Source organism: Pteropus medius, unplaced genomic scaffold (genome assembly GCF_902729225.1).
Source record: "Pteropus medius unplaced genomic scaffold, Ma_sr-lr_union100, whole genome shotgun sequence".
In the NCBI taxonomy this organism is placed as follows: Eukaryota; Metazoa; Chordata; class Mammalia; order Chiroptera; family Pteropodidae; genus Pteropus; species Pteropus medius.
The window spans coordinates 9,809,050-9,830,506 of NW_024356249.1; the positions used below are offsets into that span (position 1 = coordinate 9,809,050).

At 38.0% G+C, this 21,457-nt stretch overlaps 1 protein-coding gene across 5 annotated transcripts in view; it reads right to left on the bottom strand.

Annotated features, from left to right (window-relative positions):
- AHCYL2 (adenosylhomocysteinase like 2) overlaps positions 1-21,457 on the bottom strand; it is a 137,996-nt gene that overhangs the window by 15,457 nt on the left and 101,082 nt on the right. For all 5 annotated transcript variants that reach the window (XM_039861045.1, XM_039861044.1, XM_039861048.1 and 2 more), the window contains 8 exons: positions 19,851-19,994; positions 19,305-19,405; positions 13,512-13,614; positions 12,045-12,139; positions 6,733-6,839; positions 5,532-5,648; positions 2,347-2,410; positions 1,770-1,858 (listed from right to left, as the gene is read on the bottom strand). In XM_039861045.1, the coding sequence (XP_039716979.1) occupies positions 1,770-1,858; positions 2,347-2,410; positions 5,532-5,648; positions 6,733-6,839; positions 12,045-12,139; positions 13,512-13,614; positions 19,305-19,405; positions 19,851-19,994 (820 nt within the window). The remainder of the gene's footprint in view (positions 1-1,769; positions 1,859-2,346; positions 2,411-5,531; positions 5,649-6,732; positions 6,840-12,044; positions 12,140-13,511; positions 13,615-19,304; positions 19,406-19,850; positions 19,995-21,457) is intronic.

Genomic DNA, 21,457 nt, shown 5'->3' on the forward strand with positions numbered 1-21,457 from the left:
TGTCACCAAGTTTGGTTGATTATTTTTCCTTAATTCCCTAAAATCTCTTGACTCTGTCCCCTCAACTCTATATATGGAGGCCTTGCTTATGATCAGGTCTCATTATTTCTTGCTTAGATTACTGTAGTAGCCTTTGGCTCAATCTCTTTGCCTCTAGGTTTATGTCTCTTTAATCCATTTGATTTCCCTAAATGCATTTTGGATTATGACTTCCTTGCTTAAAATATGTCAGTGAGATTGCCTGTTTTCAGGATAAGACTCAAATACTTACACTGACATATGACTATACTGACACCTGATTACTATCTCAGATATTACCACCACCCCAAATTTATCCTATTGGCCAGTTATATTAAAATACTTTGAGCCTCTTATATATGCCATGCTCCCTCCTTCCTAGTAACTAACCATGTGTTCCCTGTACCTGGAATTTACTTCCAAACTAAGAAATCACTTACCCAAGTTTCAAAACTCAGCTCTATTGAAACCTCTTTCAACCATGCCCCCTTGCTCTTTAGTTGGATATTTCTCCTTTATGCTCATACAGAAGCATGTGCTGTTTATCTCCATCAGAGCACTTACTACACTGCACAGTGGTTATTTGACCGTATGCAGGGACCTCGTCTCATTCATCTATTCATCTTATTCATCCTCAGCACAGAGCACAGTACTAATATTTAGTAAGTGATCAGTTCATGTCTATAATTTGAATCAGCATCTCAATCAGGTTTTTCTAATGAACCCTTAAAGTACTAGAATGGTGATAGTTCTCCTTGTGTGCTGGAGCCCTGACTCAGAGAAAGCCAACAACTCTGTTGGGGAAATCTGTGGGTTTACGGCTAGGATGTGTGAGGAGTGGTAGGACAGGGGAAAATTATTACAGTAAAATCTTTATGCCATGCCTCATTCGATTCTGGGTATCTTCCTATGGAGGGCTAATAGTAAAGACTGGGTGGGTTATCCAGCCTATAGACACTGGGGCTTTGCAGTAGTTTTCAGAAACAGTGATTTTTCTATCCTGCTGAGGATGGCAGCAGACTATTTAAATAATAGTTATCATTTAGTGAGCATTTATTACATGATAGCAACTCTGTACTTTATATAATTATATATTTATTATATAATATATAATCATATATAATGATCATGTAATTGTTACTTAACTTTCACAACTCTTTGTGGTAGGTAAGATTACCTACATTTTACAGATGGGAAAGGAACTTTTCTTTTTTTAACTTTTATTTTTTGTTATCATTTCAAACTTAAGAATTACAAGACTACTACAAACAACTCCCACATACCCTTCACTCAGACTTAGCAAATTTTACCTTTAATTTAAATTTGTCTGATGTGTCCTCCTAATTAGATTTAGGTTATACGTTTTGGGGAAAAATATTACAGAAATGCTCTTTTCAGTGCATCACGTCAGAAAGGATCTGAGGCCAGCATATTTCTTTTTTGATCGTTGTTTTCAAAGAAGTAGAATTACATATGGAGAAGGTAAGGGGCTACTTGTTCTCTGGGTCAAGGCAGGGGCTATTCCCATTGGAATTCTAAATTTTAGGCTTTCTGACAGTCTCTGTTCTCTCTGAGCAAAGCTCCTTGATTTCTGAAAGAAAGGTGCTTACAGTTAATGGCAGCCTCTCTCAGGATCTGGGTTCTCTAAGTTAAAATGTGGTATCAACCAGAGGACACTCTTTGGAGGCAGCTGCAAGATCGCGGTAGATGGCAGTGCAGAGGACAAAGCACGCCTCCTTTTGCATGCTTACCAGGCTTGAAGAGCACAGATGGGGTCAATCTCAGTCACATACACAATGGAGCCCATGGCTTTTAAGGCAGCACAGCATCCCTTCCCCACCTGAAGAGGGAAGAAAGTACACATAATAAGGAAAGTCAACGAGAAAACAAGATTCTCAAAGCTTCTGGTAATGTGTACCCCCTTTCCACCCCCAAAAGGAATTTCACTGAATAGATTCATGATTGGGGGAAAAATAAGAAAAACAAATAAATGAATGCAGTTCACAAACAAACTCCTAGCCTCTGCTTAGCACATGCATGTGCATAAGAACACCCACACTCACGATTTATAATCAAAACACAAGCTAAAAGAACATCACAAACTGTGCACTGGAACAGTCAACTTAAGAAAAATCAACTTAAGAAAAAACAGCAAAAATGTAAATGGAAAAAGTAAGATTGTACTTTAACCAGAGGGTCTCTAAAGTTACTGTTTTCTCATCTAAAGAGGTAAATGAATGTACTCTTATGTCCATACCAATGAAAAATTCTAGTTTATTTCAGCAAAATACATTTTAAACATGTAATAAATGAAAGGTTAAACCTTACCTCTCCATAGCCACAGACTACCACCTGCTTTCCACCAAACATCATGTCTGTTGTCCTTTTAAGTCTAAGGGTGGAAAAAAAACATTTAATCAGAAAAATCTCTTGTTTCTCCCTTGAGAATAGATAGGATCCTTTGTTTTCATGTTTTTGTGGTTTTTCCCCTCTATTTTGAAAGAAAGCCTGGTTTCTATCCTAGATAAAATATTTAATAACTAGAAGAAAGGTTTAATAAAATATGTATTTTCTCACTCCATGCTACCCAATCAATTCCATTTATATGTGAGTTTTTTCAGTTTTTTTCCCTTGTCTAGGAGTGGTATAGAAAGGAAGAAGCTATAGACTACAAAGTAACTTTTAAACATAAGAGCAGTATATATTTATTATATAACATTTGGAAATAAAAGATATTAAGAAGAAAATAAAAATCATGTAATTTTTATTTAGGAGGTGACAAACTCTGGTTTAATGAAAACATTCTAGCTTACTGAATCAGACACATAAAATATGACACTGATAAATGAGTACTACATTTAGTAGTATCAGAGTGGCCAGAAGTCCCACATTAATTCAACAGGGAAGGTGATGAGCAACAAGATAGGGAAGAGCTTTGAAACACGCCAACACTGACTGCATGAGATAGGGAGTTTTCTGGGGGAGATTCCTTCTCAGACATGTTCTACTTCTTTATCTCTGGTTCTCTACGAAACTAGAATAAAGGTCCTTGTTTTCAGGGTCTCTTGGAAGAACTTGTAGAAGTTTCTGGTTTCTCTTAAGGTTCAGCCAGTTTTCCTTCTCTAGGAATCCCTGGCTAGGCAGAAGAAGGTTTTCAACTAAAACCAGACAGTTCCTACAAACATCTGTGGGTCTTTCTACTCACTATCTGTTGATCTTTCTTGTTTCAAAGAGCCTATGAATGCCTCAAAGGCAAAGTAGGAATCCTGTCTTCTTAATGATTTGACAACTTTACTCAAGAGGAACTAATGTAACTCCACAAACCCAAATAAAACTCAATAAATATCAATTAAGTGCAGAGAAAATCTTGCTGAGTGAAGAGATCAAGTCTGGCTGGGTATTACCACACTCAAAAGTCGTGGCTTAGGAGAATGGTCCTGGAATGGCTAGCACAGCAAGGAAAATCAATAGACAGTATTTCTGAGCCTCCTTTGCTTTGAAACAACCCTCAAGCCTTTCTGCCTCTCTTCCCAGCTACTACTTGGAGTCTTTCTTTACCACAAATGACTATGGTGGAAAAGAAACTTCATCTATACCACCACTCTGCAAATGATAGGCTGACAGACCTGGATGGATTCCAGTTAGGTAGTGATTTCCCTGTGATGTGAGGGGCCCAGATCTGTCTCAAGGCTCAAGGATAAAGGATAGAAAAGACCTCAGTCAAGAAAGGACTATTTTGGGGGGTGGGGTGGAGGTAATATGTAAGATGTCTGGTGGTATATAAAACTCATGTCAAATCTCTGACTTCTAACTCTTCTAGCCCTAGAACCCTCTAAAAGAGTTCCTGAAATATGATCTATTTTATGATCTGAAAATCATATCTGAGATACCTTTATTCCTCTTACCAAGTGGAACCCTCAGTCTCCAGAAGGCTAGCTACTCTTGCACTGCTTTTTGGCACTGCAGACCAATTACAGAAGTGCCCTCTAGGAGTCAGCGGGGCCATTCCCTTATAGCTTATGGTGTTGCGTGTAACCAGCTCAGAACTACAGAGGCTCCATCACTAATCCTTTCCTCACATGAACTCTCTATGGGCCTGAATGTCCTCTCCTTTCCACTGCAGCCTTCCATGGAGCATCCTTTGCCCCTTCTTTGAGCTCTGCTCTCAACTCCTCTGAGAGGAATAACTGCCTATGACCCCACTGGAAATTTTCTCATCATCTGAATGTGCTGATGAGCTCTTACCACTCAGCAGGTTTCTGGTAGATAATTGATGTTTTCCTGTTTCTTCATTAACCTTAACTTCTGTTCCACTGCTTGTATCTTACTCTCGCTCTCATACATTTCTGATATTAAAGAATCTTTCTTACTCGTAGGGTAAACACTGCTTAGGAGGGACTCTGTCTATTTTTATCAACTAGTACGGGTACCTTTTTGTATCTTTTACTGAACCTAGTACAGGCAAATTTTAGGCTCACAGATTTGAGACTTGAAAAATCTATAAGATACTTAGTTGTAGATGAGTATATATTTTAATAAGTGTATGCTTAGATATTGATTTTATCAGGCGCAAGGCTATTTTCATCACAATAACACTCATATGTGGACAGAACTAGAGACAGTCTATAAACAGACTGATGAAATGAGAATTCATTCAAATGTCCAATCTGTCTGATAATACTATTGACTCAAAGCAGTAATAATTAACAATAGTTCAAATTTTCATTGAACATTTACATCCCCCTCCCCGCAAAAAGATTTCAAAGCAAAAAGCTTCCCTTAAGATATAACTCAAACTTTGAACTTACTCTACAGGGTTATAAAAAGAAGGGCAAGGGAAGTAACATTGAACACCAGGATTCATACCTTATCTCATTTAATCCTCATCATAACTCTGTGATGTAGGTCTTACTGTCACAATTTTACAGATGAGGAAATAGAGACAGAGGGGTGAAATAAGTAGGTCAAGGCTTTTGTAGTTAATAAATGATAGAGCCAATATCAAACCGAGGTCCTTCTGGCTCCAATGCCTGTGGTGTCACAAACTTCCTGGGGTCAGCATAGTTAGTAATGTGGCCCACAGGCCCTTTTTTCATCCTTTACATGATGGAAACTAACTCAGTGGTTTCAGATAAAAGAATTATTGAGTCTTCCTAGCAAGAAGGAAGGAATGTTGAGAAACAACTGTCGAAACAGAAACTAGGTATTGGAAGAACAGGATATTTGGCATACACCTAGGTAGAGTTTGTCAGACTGGCAGTCCTTACAGATTTCAAAAAACTAGAAATGCCTCTGTCTCACCAATAGACAGGGGCTAGTTTGATTTTTGAAGTAAAATAGATTTGCTTACAATAGTGATAGCAATGGTTCCTCTGGGTTACAAAAGCTTGAGTATGATGTGGTTGATAAACCCAGAGGTGCTATATGAATCATTCCCAGAAATAACCAAAACCAAAAAAATTAGAACCTCAATTCAACAACTCAAGTTCATCTCAAAGATAATAAAAAATTACCCATCAAGAATTGATTCACGGCAACAATAGAGGTTGTCAAATTTCTGTTTGGTGACTGAGTCATTGACATTCATGGCTGGAACACACAGCTTCCCAGCTTTGGATAACTGGTACAGCCTGAAAATGAGGGAAATCAGGAACATAAAACAATTAGTACTGTAATCTACTGTCAATTTCATATCGAATTCCAGAAATATGTTGATTGGGTAGGCATGAGAGCATGACACACGACAAGTTTATCTTATTAGGTGTATACATAGAAATAAAGAATATGTTTTATAGAGACCATATACAGCTTAGAATAAATACCTTAGTCAAAAGGCATGTGGGAGAAATCTCTGACCCACCTCTAAATTGTAATGATTAAAATGTAAACATTTTAATTGCTTATTAATTTTATTCCCCTTTTTAATGATAAAAGAGTAACTTTAAGTATTATTTTAATCCGACTACTCTAATGCAACAATTTTAATTTTCAAAGTCTCAATTTTATAATCTTGACACACATACCTATATATATATAAGTTTTGTTTAAACTGAGTCAACTAAAAATCAGAACACAGGATTTTTTATTCAAAATTCATCCCTCTCTAAGAGTCTAAATGTATGATATAGTCCATAGCTTAGTATATCCAAAAAGATTACAGAATATTGAAGCATATTCATAATTTACTTCTCTAAAACTTTTATTTCATGTTTTCAGTTCTTTCTGGATGAATAATAGTAAACAGAGATGATTTCAACTTTACTCGGAGAATTATTACTCATTTGAGAAACAGTCTTAAATCCTTGCTCTCTAGGTAAGAATGTAAGCACTATGAGGGCCCAGGTGTTTGTCTGTTTTGACCAGTGCTACAACCCTAGCACAGTCTGTAGAGCTGTTCCTGGCTCACTACAGAAGTTCAATATATATCTGTTGAGTAAATGTATTTGTCCAAAAAGGACAAGTAGTCATTGCCTTACAATGACTAGAAAACATGAGGACCACACTTGTTCCCTGACCCATTCCCCCTCATTACTTTAGGTTTGTTATTTGTTATTAAAACAAACAAACAAACAAACAAACATACAGGTGTGCAGACTCAATTTCATCACCTCATAGTAGGTTCCAATTTTTAACATAATGTATTCTATAGGTACGTAATTACAAGGATATATATCTAGGCTGCAGAAAACCAGGTGTGCCTATGTCAAATCTTACCTATGGACTCCAGTAACACTCTCCTCTACTATGCCCTTGATTTTCTTAAACATGTTGGGATACTTCTTATAAATCCAGTGAGTAAGATCCCCTCCATCATCCAAGATCTGCAATAATAAGCATCAATAATATCATTCATTTTGCTAAAGGCTCAAGGTTTCCAGTGCTTCTCTGGATTTTATATCCCAATTACTAATTGGTGATTTACAGATATTTCAAATTTCCCACATGGTTATACAGAGTAACTTAAAGCCAGTACACTGAGGTAAGAGACAATGAGGGGTAAAAAGCCAATTGTTATTCTCACAGCCAAATGACCATCCCACATGACACAGCTACTAGATCAAAATACACAGCAACGCAATGAGGACTTTAAGGGCTAACAAGTGGTTATCTAGACCACCAGCTCTTGAATGTACTGTAGATATTCAGAAAGCCTAAATTTGATATCAGCATATTTCTATTGGTTAAATTCAGGACTTTAAATATAATCAGTCAAAGCTTAGTTTAAATAAAGCCAGATAATTAGTCTCCCTTCCAGAACAATGGCTTATAAAACTGTATTCACTAATTTTTTTACTTCTCGTGAAGTACAGGCACTCGCCTATCCAAAACATCAGGCAGCATTGTAGGGTTTTGCCTAGCACAACCTCACACTCTCTATAAACCAAATTAAAAATAACTAGGGAACTGTGCAGCATGTAGGTGTGTAAGCATGCCTCTGAACAGCTCATCACTATTTCAAGTTGGGATTAAAGATAAACACAATGCTATGCCCACTGGAGCTTTCATCAGCTGAGGAAAGCTTTTGAATTATAAATAAGCTAAAGAAAGACCAGCTAAGAATACTATTAGGCACTAGGCTGTGGCACTTCAGCCCGTCACCTAGCTGTTACAAATGCTTGACAGGATTTTCCAAATTCGTATAGCCATCCTTCTGGAAAGTCCCACAGAACTGAGTTGCCCCATATTGGCATGCACCCAATTTGCAGTCCCATCAATCATCAACTCTACTGAAAGTACCAAAAATGCCATCCTAGACCCCTGGGTACACAAAAACCCAACCTCATGTCTACTGTCTAATCTCTTTTTTGTTTCTACTCTTGCTATTGATCTGTTTTCTCTGATTCAACTAAACCTTCTTTGAGAGAAGGGATCGAAGGCAGGACTCCGATTAAAACTCTTACATTTACACCATATTATAAATCTGTGTTCTATTTTCTCCCAGTAGAAACTCTGAGAACAGATGCCCTAAGAAATGGAAAGGTTCCTCTGAGTTTCTCTGTCCTTTCCTTTTCTGCATGTATGAAATCCTTCATGGAGTTTCCCCCTGTAGCCTCTGATTCCCTAGCCACACAAAAGATCAGAGACAAAAAATACTGAGCAACTAGAAACTCTGTTTTTTAAGTCCCATTATTCCATCCACTTTTTCCTTTTTTTAAATTAGAAGGTAATAGAGAATTAGCTGCTCATATTTACAGTGTAAATTCAATGAGTTTTTTTCAATTTTAGTTAGTATACAATATTAGTTTCAGTTGTACAGCACAGTGATTAAAGATCAATATAAGTCACAAAGTGATCATACCAATAAATCTTGTACCCCTCTGCCTCCTTACATATTTATTACCATATTATTGGCTATATTCCATATGCTATACTTTATACCTCCATGACTATTTTGTAACTATCCATATGAACTTCTTAATCTCCCCAATGCTCCTCCCAATTAGTAACCCTCAAAATATTCTCTGTATCTATGAGTTTTGATTTAAAAAATTTTTTTAAACTTCTGCCCATTGCAGGGTGATTTCTTGGATTTCTCCCTAGTTGTATGGCTCTTTCATTTAGATTCCAGGTGATTTTTCCTTGCTGCTGCTCCTGTTTCCGACACAACGTTGATTTGGTCGCCAGAGGGATGAACAGAGCCTCCATCATCTATGCCATTTTTTTTCTCCTCTATGAGTTTCTATTTTTGTTGTTATTGTTGTTGATTTTGTTCTTTAGATTCCACATGTACGTGAAATCATATGGCATTTTTCTTTCTCTATCTGGCTTACTCCATTCAGCACGATACTCTCTAGGTCCACCATGCAATATCTTTTCCTATCCCCTTACTTTTAGTCTGTTTGTGTCTTTAAATCTGAAGTGAATCTCTTGTAGGCAGCACATGTAAGGGTCTTTTCTTATCCATTTAGCCACCCTCTCTATTGATTGCAGCACTTCTTTTTCATTTGAAGTATTTGTTAATAGATATGTAGTTATTGCCATTCTTTAGTCATATTTTTGCTACATATTTTTTCTTCTTCTTAAAGAAGTCCCTCCAACATTTCCTGTAATGCTGTCTTGGTGGTGATGGACTCCTTTAGCTTATTTTTGTCTGGGAAGGTCTTTATCTGTCCTTCAACTCTAAACGATAGCTTTGCTGGATAAAGTAATCTTGGTTGTAGATCCTGGGTTTTCATCACCTTGAACATTTTATGCCAAGCCCTTCGTCTTGCAAAGTTTCTTTTGAGAAATCAGCTGCCAGTTGTAGGTATCTGTTTTTCTCTTGCTGCTTTTAAGATTCTCTCTTTGTATTTAACCTTAGGCATCTTAATTATGATGTGTCTTGGTATGGGCTTCCTTGGGTTCATCTTTTTAGGGACTCTCTGAGCTTCTTGGGGTTATATGTCTATTTCCTTCACCAGGTTAGAGAAGTTTTCCATCATTATTTCTTCAAATAGGTTTTCAACTTCTTGAGCTTCTTCTTCTTCTGGCACCCCTATAATGCAAATGTTGTTACGTCTGATGTTATCCCTTAGGCTCCTTATATTATCTTCATTATTTTGGAATCTTTTTTCTTGTTGCTGTTCTGATTGGGTGTCCTCTGCTGCCCTATCCTCTGTATCAGTGATTCGATCCTCCAGTTCATCCCTCTAATATACTCTTCACTTCAGATATCATATTCTTCATTTCTGACTGGGTCATTTTTATAATTTCCACCTCAGTTTTTATGTTTTTTCAAATCTCTTTAAGTTCTCACTGAGTTCATCTACTCTTCCCTAAGTTCACTGAGCATCCTTATAACCAGTGTTTTGAACTCTGCATCTGGTAGATTACTTGACTCCATTTTTCCTGGAGCTTGGTTCTGTTCTTTCATGTAGGACATGCTTCTTTGTTTCCCCATTTTAGCTGCCTTTCTGTGTCTGTTTCTATGAACTAAGCAAAGTTCCTAAGTCTCCCAGTCATATTAGCACAGGTCCAGCTGCAGGCCAAGTTTAGCATCAGTCTGTGCCTCCCCAGGGCTACCTGGTAAGATTCAGCAAGCAATCCACAGATGGCGGACACCTGTGTTGTGCTTAAGTTGCCTCAAGAGGTCATGCCAGAACTGAGGCTGGGTGGCACCAGTGCGGGGCTTGGAGCTGTTCAGAAAGGGCCACAGGGCACACTGAGGACCCCACCAGATGTGGCTTAGGTAGGGCCACAAGTTGGGATAGGCAGAGTTTCACAGAGTCCCCTGGGTGGAGTGACCTCTGTTATCCAGTTTGATGATGCCTCAGCTATGGCGGCGCCTGCGTCCACACACTGGGAGTGGGGAGGGCTCAACAGAGGAACAATGGATACCGCCAGCACTTCTGCTGGGAGAAAGCCTCATCTCCGGCCCTTGGACTGAAGCCTGACAACTCAGCATTCCCCCGTGTGGCGCCGGCGCCCCCACTCCTCCGCCTCCAGCAGCTGACCTGGCACTGGAGTTCTGAGTGAGTATATCACTGTGAAATGTGGTTGTGGTCGCAGCTCCGCCCAAGAGGAACATCTTACTCAGCCACTTGGGACAGGGTAGCCTACCACTGCAGGGTGATTTCTTCTTTCTCTCCCTAGTTGTAGTACCTCTGTTCATCCAGACCCCAGGTGACTCTGCTTGCTGTTTGCTCTGTGTTTCGTCCTATTTCTAGTATGGTCACAAGAGGAGATGTACAAAGCTGCTACGCCCTATGCCATCTTGCCCCAGGAATCCCCACTTTTCCCTTTTAACAAAAGCATCTAACACAGGCAAGTAGTTGCTATCCCTAATAGTTACTGAATGAATGTAGCCCATAATTCTCATCATGTAATTCTTGTCATCAGGGAATCTTCTTGAGGTTGGAAAGCAAGGAAAAGCACTATATCTTGACAGGATCCAAAGAGATATGGGTCTTGTTTTCTGGGAGGTGACAACTGTTTTTATTCTTGTCTTACTCTCTTCATCAACATTTCCAGCTGGCTCTATAGTCTATAAAAGCTCTCTGGGAACAATCCCATGTCCTCTCTATGTTCATGACTATAAAATTAATGTTTTATTTCCAGTAGAAACCCCCTGGCATGACTAGTGTTTGTCAGTCACACTCCCTCTTGTCACTGTTAAACTGCTGGAATTAGCTGACTCATCTTATAGCCAACTCCTTCCTCCTTTATAAAGGCTTTAACCCAGCTTCCCCCAACCAGCATATGGTGCAATGTGACCTGGATCATAGAATCCAGAAAGATGGGCTGCTTCTCTCTGCTGTGTACCAGGTGAGGCTGCTCTGCAGCATTTAGCAGCAAGCAATAGTTGGACTACAGCTTCAAGGATTCTTTTTTCAGTTGATTCCCTAATTTCTCTTCTGACTCACATACAAAAATGTTTGCAAAGTAGGAATGTCTCATACTTTGTGCAGCTCTCTGCTTCTCTTTGTGAATCTAGTACACTATGAAGCCTTCAAGAACTCAATCTTTTAAAAAATGAAACAAACAAAAAACAAAGCAAAAATAAAAACCCCATAACTTTGCCTAGTTATCTTTCTTAAGGTGGAAATGAACAAAGAGAAAAAATTTGAACTTCAAATCTCTTTGGGTTTACTATAAATTTAGCATATGATTCTAGAGAGAAAGCTAAGTACCACAGGAGCTGCGTGTGTGTGTTTGTGTGTGTGTGTGTGTGTGTGTGTGTGTGTGTGTTTAGATTATTGTTGTTGTTGCAGAGTGGTGGTGAGCAGTGGTAGGGGATAGTAACTAATTAACCTTATTTTTTAACTAGCCATGTGTGAACCCTGAGTAGTATTTTAATGTTGCTGATGAATATGAATGCTCCTAAAATCCGCACTAACAAATAACATTAAGACTATAAAGAAGTTCGATATTCTTGGGGTACCCTGAGCATAACCATCTAGCTATGCTGGAAACCCAGGTACATCAGCTAGAAAAGAAGGCATTTTTCTTCTTTCCTGTTGGGAAACCCTCTCCTAGGCCAGAACCTCCCTCTTTGAGCCTGCCCTCCCAGGTCCCTACAGGATTGTGTTACCAGAAACCTAACCCACCATGTTTGGCTGCCAGCCTTCCACATTCACACATCTATCAATGCACCACCAAAAATCATCTTCTGACTCTCCTTTCCAGGCAAAGACAGGAAATCCTGAGAAAAAGGAACAAAGAGAAATCATTAAAACATAAAAAAGGGGCTGACCCTAAATTCTGGCAAGATGATGCTGGTTTTCTCCAATTCTAAACTCTCTCGTTCTGCTGTCCTCCTTGAATTGACTTTTTTTCACTGATTAGTATTGTCTTCAGCCCCTTTATCCATTTCTTTGTCTTTGGTAGTCATTCTGCTGTTGTTAGATCAAAGTGGACAAATGAAAGGGACAAGAGTATGATGAATGCTAAAATTATGACTAATAGGAAAAAAGAAGAAAGCAGAAATAAGTATTTCTTGATCCAGGCCACATGGAATTCTCACCATTTCTCAACTACACTTTGATATTTTTTGCTCCTATACTTTAGTTAGCCCATCCTCTTCTCCATCTGTTAAAATGTTATTACACTTCATGGCCCAGTTAAGTGTCATGTTCCTAATGAAGCCTGATTAACTCAGCTGGAAGTGATCTTTCATGAAATCTGAACTTTTATAAGCCCCTTGTTTGGGTGCTACATGTGGATTTATGATCTGTCATGGCATTTATCATCTATGCCCTTGTATCATCATTATCTATATATGCGTCTTTTCTCCTCAAGCACAATATAAGATTCTGAGGGCAAAGATATTGTCTCATTTGTCCTTACATTTCTTATAGGAGGTATAATAAGCATTTGTTGAAAATAAATGTATATGTATAATTCATTGTGCAATTTTCTATGTTTTCACATTAATAAAATTTTTATAAATGGATAAATGAAAATGAAAGAAAAAAATAAAATGCTGAAAGTGCTAGCACAAGGAGAGACATGCATGCGCTACAGAGCTTTCCCAGCACTTCTCAAGAGCTCTGAAACATGTGTTTGGTACCCTAATCTGTGTTATCCTGCCAGAGAGTGAAGAGAAAAAACTGGCAGAGTTCGAATTTCTCTATTTCTTTTGTCCTTCAAGTGTTGGTGGCTGTTGTAAACAAATAGATATCTGCCATGTCAAAACCCGTTTACTGCCGAAGCAGAAAAACCAAACATTAAATCAGGGCAAACTGCTGAAAACCAGCAAGACCATAAAACTATGCCCAAAGCATTTTCTTTTCTAATCCATACTACTTTAGGGTTCACTGGAACTCTAATATTAATAACTCAAGGCAAAGCATTAACTAATAATGGAATATTAGACATAAGATATTTATGACTATAAAACAACAGTTATCTAGATCCTATTTAATAAGAGAAGTCCAGAAAGAGCAAACTCATCAAGAAAGGGGATCCATTTTGTCTAAGACAAAATGTTGACCTTTCAAGATTTATATTGAAACAATGGAACTTTTTGAAGATTTACTTTAGCCAAAGACACAGAGAACAAACAAAGATCTTACCACTTTCGGCTAGAGCAGCAGCCACTTCATTGAGGGTGGAATAGATGTTGCAGGCAGCCCATCGGCACTGTGCCCCCAGAGCACCCAGAGTTTCCATAAGCACCTATATTAAAGAGAAAGCAGGAGATGAGTTAGCCTGGGCCAAACAATTGGTCAAGGAGATTAAGTTTATATATTTGACAATAGAAAGTACATATAAAATAACTGAGGCCAATGGTTTTCAAATTGTGCTCTATAGAAACTCTTCAGTATTTTGATAAGAGGGCAAGGGTTGCGGGTAGGCATGAGGGGAAGGCTCCAGCTGAGCTTTATGTTTTTACCTATTTAACATACTGAGTCTCCCTGTAAGAATTAAACCAAGGATGTCAGAACCAAAATATTTTGTTTAAAACCACCAATTTATATAGTTTTGCTGCTTCTTAGGATACAGAAAGCTGCAAGGGAAGGTCCCACACTTACGACAAGAAAAAGTTGGATGATCTAGAAAACCATAACTTTTACTGAGCCCCTCAAAGAGTTGAGGTCATAAAACAACCAAGTGATCTGAACTCCAAAAAGTAACAAATCCCTTTAAGGAGAAGAGGGGACATGGTTTCACTTTCCCCCAGGAGAAAGAGGTGGCTGCCATACATGAGGGTAAGAAAAAATTAGCTACAATTAGGCAAAGATCCACTGCTTTGGGGAGATGGTGGAAGAAAAACTGCTCCTGGGGGAGTAACAGGAAGCCCTCTTGGGCTCAGGACCCTGCTCTGATACAAAGTTAAGATCTGCTACCTCTCCAGGAGGGGCAGGAAAAGATCTATTCAAGACGAATCACTGATATAAGGCAACCTTTGGCTGTTACACAGAGGAGAAATGCGAACACTGAAAAAGGCCTCCCCTTGTGGAGGCCTGCCTAAGACTGGGGCTGGACCAGAAGATCCAAGAACCCCACCTGCCCTCACCATGAGCCTAGCTCCAGGAAACAGGAGCAGCAGCCTAACACAGCAGGCGGTGCATCACTAGAAGAGAGAGCTCCGCTGTGCCAAGCATGTGCAGAAGCAGCTGAAAGCTGAGTGTGAGGCCAAAACACTGAGGAGAGCCCCCTGGTAACCTCAAATCACATGGTAACAGGAGCCCATGGCTAGAGGAATTTGAAGCCTATAATGCAGAATGTCAGAACTAAAATGAAGCCCAGTTCATGACAATAATGGGAACTAATATACTACTGTTCAATATGAAGTTGTAACATACACAAAAAAGTTAAAAAAAAATTGTTAAGAAATAAAGTATTCAAGAAAACCAGGCTGTTTAATCAGACAGGAACTTTAAATTAGCTATGATTAATACATTTATGTTAAAGGGTCTAGTGAAAAAGTTGGACAACATCTGTGAACAGATAGGGAATTTCTACAGAGATGGAAACCATTAAAATAAGTCAAATAGAAATGTCAGGAAATTTTTCATTAAAAGGTATCAGAGACAAAAACAATACTCTCATCAGGCTGAACATTATCTGAAGATAGAATCAGTGAACTTAAATCACCAAACTGAAATATGGAAAGAAAAAAGACTGGGGAAAAAAATCAGAAGAGAGCATCCAAGATCTATGGGATATTATCAAATGGTCTAACGAACATGTAATTGGATTCCTAGAAAGAAAAGGAGAGAACAGGACAAAAGAAATACAGGAAGAGTTAGTGAGCAATTATTTTCCAAAATTAATAAAGGAGGATCCAGGAACAATGACATCCCAAGAGCAAAAAGCACACTAGTATACAGATCCAATAAAAGAAACTAGGGCTCCTTGGAGAAATGGCTAATTCCTGGGCTAGGACAGGGAATGTACAAGATGAGCTTAGATCACCTTCTATCAGAAGCAAGAAAGTGCTCAAAAAATGAAGGGGATATGTCAAAAGACAAGCCACAGAAGCCAGACCGAAAGGGCTCTCCCCAGCCAAAACTGGAACAATTTGAGCATCACAGTAAATAATGACAGTAATGGATTATAACGCATTAAATAAGAAACAATGATTTCATACAAATAAAAATAAACAAATGTATGAATTAAAAGTTTCATGAAGAATGGGGTTTTTACACAGTTTCATATTACCTCACAAAATACTTATTAATTACAAAGGGGGAAAATAACTTTGAAAAGTCAGCCAGACATCACCTCAATCCAGGGATCAAAAGGAACATCAGTTAGGGGACAAATCAAAATCACGTGTCACTTGATAAAATTAATTTTTTAAAAATGCAACATCATATCTTATCAAAGATACATAGCTTGAATCTAATAATGAGGAAGCATGAGAAAAGTCTGAATTGAGACTTTTTTGCAAAATAATTTGCCTCTAATCTTCAAAAGTGTCAAGTCATGGAAGTTAAAGACTGATGAATTACATTCTGCACTAAGGGAGACTAAAGAGAGATGACAATTAAATGAGACACAGAACTATGGACTGGATCCTTTTGTTATAAAAAAACATTAATAGGACAAGTGGTGAAACTCAAATGGAGTCTGAAGATTAGATAGTAATAGTGAATTGATATTTTATTTTAGGTGGGTTTCCATAGTTCCTTCTGTTGAATGGTTGTACTGTTGTACAGAGCAATGTCCTTGTTTGTAGAAAATAGACACTAAGTATCTGTGAGTGAAGGAGCATAAGGTTGGCAACTCACTCTCAAATGGTTCAGAAAAAAAAAGTTATCTATACTATATTTGCAACTTTTTAATAAATCTATGTTTATTTAAAATTTTTAAAAAATATTTTAAAAAATTTAATTCACTGATTTGACTCTCACTTACCTTTATTTTGATATATAAGATGGAGATTGGATTCTTTTAAAGAAGGTAGTATACCACTCTTCTGCTTTAAAAGCTATTTTAACAAGGATAAAGCTTTGGTTAAAAAGCTTGTTCTAAAATTTCCTGACAGTGGTTAACCCTGGATACTGGTAATTTTCATTTGAAAACATTTATGTTTGCTAATATTTCTATACTAAATAAAAATTATAATTAAAAATATGTTCTAATTAAAAAACTTGCGAATAACTCTCCTAACATAGGCTAATCCCCTCCCATAATCTGCCCAAGGCTACATAGTAAGTTCATAGCAGAACTACTCATCTCTCTTAATTTCTAGTCCATGCTACCTTTCAATATCTGATCCTCATTTTTTCTCTCTTGTTTTATTTTTCACATTAAAGAATTTCTGAATTCCTACAACCAGGACTCCTGAATTTGTCAAACCAAAGAATGATACTGAGACTTACCTACGAAGCAATATAAATTAACTAGAAAAGTGAGTGGGACCAAAATTATAAAAACAGTTCAGATAACTGTTGAGTCAAGACTGTTGGCTATTAGGGCTCAAGTGGGAGCAAAGCCAGAACTTAGAACCCAACTTTAAATCATTACCATTTAGAAAGAGTAGCTATGGAATCTAGTTAGAAGGAATTATGGAAATACGCTTAAAAAATATAAATAGATCCAAGTCTATCAGAAACATGGACAGGAACCTGTTAACTATGGTAGCTATTTCTGGAGCATGGGATTATAGGAGACTTTGTCTTTCTATATTATAGATTATGGTAATGTTTGAATATTATAAAATGAACATGGAACTACTTTTGTAAGCAGAAAATAGAAATTAAAAACCAAACAAAGCAAAATTCCTTTGTAATTATTTTTTAAAAGAAAAAAATGTGGAGAGAGAATATAAATAATATTTAAATTGGTAAATGAATTTTGATTACTCCAATTTTGACTACTCTGGGAAAAAAGAGAAAGGAACCTTGAAGAGTGGTAATGTCCAGTGAGCCAGGGGGTAAAAAAGAACCTAGATATAATTTAGCAACATGAGACAGTACAGAAGCACTTACTATTTTAAGCCATTACACTGAAGTCTCATGTCCCTGACTGGGGAAGCCCAAAAAAGGTTCCAGGAGTGTTTCTGCCTCAGTTCATTAGTCTATAGCTCCAAAAAGAAATAGCTTTTCAATTTATTGCATTAATTTTGGGTTACCAAAGTACTCTTTTCCTCAGAGAACATGCAACCCAGAAAAGTCTCACAGCGAAGATGCTAACAGCAGCTATTTGTGTCTTGAGGACTCGCTGCTGTTCTTAATAAGGAATGTGGCCACATAAGTAAGTGTTGTGCTTCAGGAGATGGTCTTTTGGAAGTTAATCTAGTCATACAAATGACCTGGATCTCATAAACCCTATAAAAGATTCCAGACTGTTTCTCAATACAGCAATTTCCCATAGTGGTTTCATTTATGGTTGGCAATTCAATATCTATATGTTTGATGATGACTCTGAAATCATGGTTCTCAACAGGAGAACTCTGGAAAACTGTGGAGGCATTCTTCGTTACCACAATAATTGAGAGGGAGTGCTACTGGCATTTAGTGGGCAAGACCAGAGGTCTCGACATTTTGAAAGTGCAGGACAGTCTTTTACAACAAGACTGCCACATCTGGTACAATTTTCAAATGTTCCAATAAAATGTTCACGTGAGTGAGAAACCAATTTATAATTATCTGAACGTTATTCCACTTTATATACCAAGAAAAGTGTGTGTGTGTGTGTGTGTGTGTGTGTGTGGGTGTGTGTGTGTGTTTAGCTTAATACAAAATAACGATAGTTTTTCCAGGAATGCAACAACTGTGTAAATCAAGAGAAAAACCAATACATACTTTTTGTTGTTGTTATTCAGAAATTTACAAAAAGTTGTTTACAATTTCAGAAAATCATATAATTTGGCAATGCTGCTCTGGTGCTCTGGAACCAGTGACATATTTCTATTTACATTTGTAGTACTTTCATTCAAATAATGTCATGAGTAAGTACAAACATCTGACTCTTCTACTGTACTTGTAATCAAGCACTTATATATTGAAATATACATTATTTTATTATAAATTACTTTCCTTTTATTCTTCTTCCATATTTCAGTTAAAATTTTATGTTGATTTTTTAAAAAAATTATATGTACCTAGATATATCTGAATTTCATTTCAAGATAATACAGGGGCATTGTGAATTTTTTTTTTTTTTTTTATAAAAAGGGGACAATGAATCTGATAGGGGTGAGAATCACTAGTTTAAACCAATCACGGTAATCCTAGTCTCTTTGCCAGGACGGGTGGGCATAGGCAAGCCATCCAGTCTGTCCAATGACACATGATGGAGTGTCCTGGAGGACTTCTAGGAAAAGTTTCTTTGCTGTTGGGAGAGAGGAAGAAATGGTGCTTCTCTCTTTTCATGTCAGTTTGTGATGGCTTGAAGAGCTGTAACCATCTTGATATCAGCCTGAGGATAAAGTAAGCACAGTGAGGCAGCTCCAGGACAATCCCAGGCAGACTGGATGGCTTGCCTATGCATCTGAAGTCCGCCTAACCTTTGGACTTCTAGCTTTATACTGTAATAAATTCTTTTATGGATAAGCCAAGTTAAATCAGGTTTTCTCTTTTTGCAGCTGAAAGTGGCCTTGTAGAAATGATACTGGGGAAAGCAGTGTAGTATAGTAGAGAAAGCGTAAGCCTGGGAGTCAGCTATATTGAAGTTCAAATCTTGATTCTGTGATTTACTAGCTGTATCACCTTGGACAAATTACTTAACCTCTCTGAGCCTTAACCTCCACATTTATAAATTGGAAATAGGAATACCTGCTTTACATGGCCATTATGAGGATTAACAAACTAATACTTTTCAAGCTCTTAACCTAGTGCTTGGCATGTTGCAAGCATTCAATAGCTGATGGCTATTATTAACTATTTTTATGTGGAGGCAGGAAAAAGACTCACAGCAGTCTGAGCAGTGATGTGTGTGCAGCCCACGATTTTGGCTCCAGCCAAAGGTTTTTCTCCTTGAGCTCTCTTCCTTAAAGCCATCAGTGCCGGCATTTCTGAAAAAGCCCAATATACACATAGCAATATTAGAGAGGAGAAAATGAGAGACAAAGAATAAACATAAAACCTTATTCTTAAGGTAAGATCCCACTACTGATCAGGTTTCTGTTGGATTTTCTCAAGGGATCAAGATATTAAACCTGATTTTTCTGTTATAAGGGGCTTTCAGAGGCAAATATCCAGTGTTCTGATTGCCTGTATTCTAATCCTCACCAGCTAGTCTCTCCCAATTTTCCTTGTATAGGGGTTCCTTCTACACTGCCAGAGTTCACTTCCTCTCTCCAAAGTGTTCCTTGAACTCAGATTTTTTGTTGTTGTTGTAAGTACTCTTCAATATCACACCGAAATTTTACAAACTGCTAGGCCCCAGGATGTAAAAAGTGATTAACATGGACAAAAAGACATGGGCAACTTGAGAGGAAAAGTGCTTGCTTTCTTTACCTTGTTCAGCAATTTCAATTTCTCTTCGTCCAAACTCTGCCTGTTTGATGTTCTTGACACAGAAGTCACTGCTTCCCTTAGAGTTCTTTTGCTGCTTGTCCCTGGGAGATGTCTCATCATCAGAGCTATCTGTATATGAAGCCGCTGGAATGACAGAATAAAAAACCCTCAGATAAGAAAAAAAAAATGGCTTCTTCAAAAACTCCAGACCATGGAGTGAACTGAAGCTTCTCTGGTCATCCAGCACCATACAAATTAGCACATCTGGTGAGCACCTAAGTGGCAGAGTGGAGCTGTCTCAATCATCTCCCACGGAAAGTGCTACCCAGAAGTCAAAAAGAGGGAGATGAGAGAGGTTGCCAAAGACATTCCCCCTGGATAGCAATAAGGTGGAATCTAGGGCTAACTTTATCTTCAGAACATGCAGAGGTCCTTGAATATGCAAAAGGAGGGAGGTTACACCATGGTAGCAATGGGTTACTGTTCTTAATGCAAGATTGCGATCATTAACTTATGGGTTTCTGGGATCCTAGTGACCCTTCTTTCTCTGCTGCTTAAACGCTTGATGTAATTTGTGTTTTAGTACAATAACTAAATAGATAAGACCTAGAAAACAAGGAACCCATGGGAAAGTAATTAAGAACTACACAAAAAGTGTTTGTTTGACATAACAGAGCTTTCTTTTTTAAGACTGGCTCTGATGAGGCTGAACTGTGCCTGCAGACCCAATTAGACACTGACAATGAAGTATTCAGTGTGCTCTCCCTTCTTGCTGGTCTCAGTGGGTCCTGAATTAGGCATTTTAGATTCCCAAGGAAGCAGATAAATCCTCTTTTGGGATAATAAAATACTCTGACGACTAATCTATTTAGCAATATACACCAGAGGGTGGAAGGTACAAGACTTTTGAAGTGGCTAAGAGGCAGTAGCTGCTACTGCTATTCCCACGTTTAGCTGAGGTCTTTTTAGTCTTCATATAATTCTACAGTTGCTAATCATTTGCTGAATGATTTGAATCAATTTCCTTCCTTGATTTATGTTTAAGTTTCTGTGGATAGTTTCTTTCTAAGTAGTCTTCGAGGTCTTTGGAAGAGGGAGGTTGAGGAACATAAAGCACTGTCTATAAAACATTATATATCTCCCAATGAGATAAGAAATACTTCTATCTATTTTAAGGGGAGAAAGCTGCAAAAGCTCAGAGCTCCCAGGGTCTATGGTGCTCTGATCTACTTATATCCAGAGAATTAAGGCATTTCTGAGATTTCTTAGCAAAGGGTCTATCTCTGGGAGGGCTGTAAAAGGCAAGTCTGACCTTGCCCACTTAATCAGGCATGGTGCTACACAATGTTTGGGCAGCAGGGGCCTGACTATCTCTCTTGGAGCTGGAAAACTGCCCTAGAGTAAAGTCCTAACACGAGGCAACAAGAATGAACTTGGATCACCAGAGGAGATGGGGGAATTACTAAATCCCCAAAGGGCCTTTTGTTCTTGAAAGGAGTTAATCTGTACAAAAAGTCTGTGGTTCTCCCTCCTAGGGTGAGTGAGAGCTCAAAGTACCTTTTTCAACATAGCCCAGAAACAGCTTCTGGCTGTGTCACTAATCAATA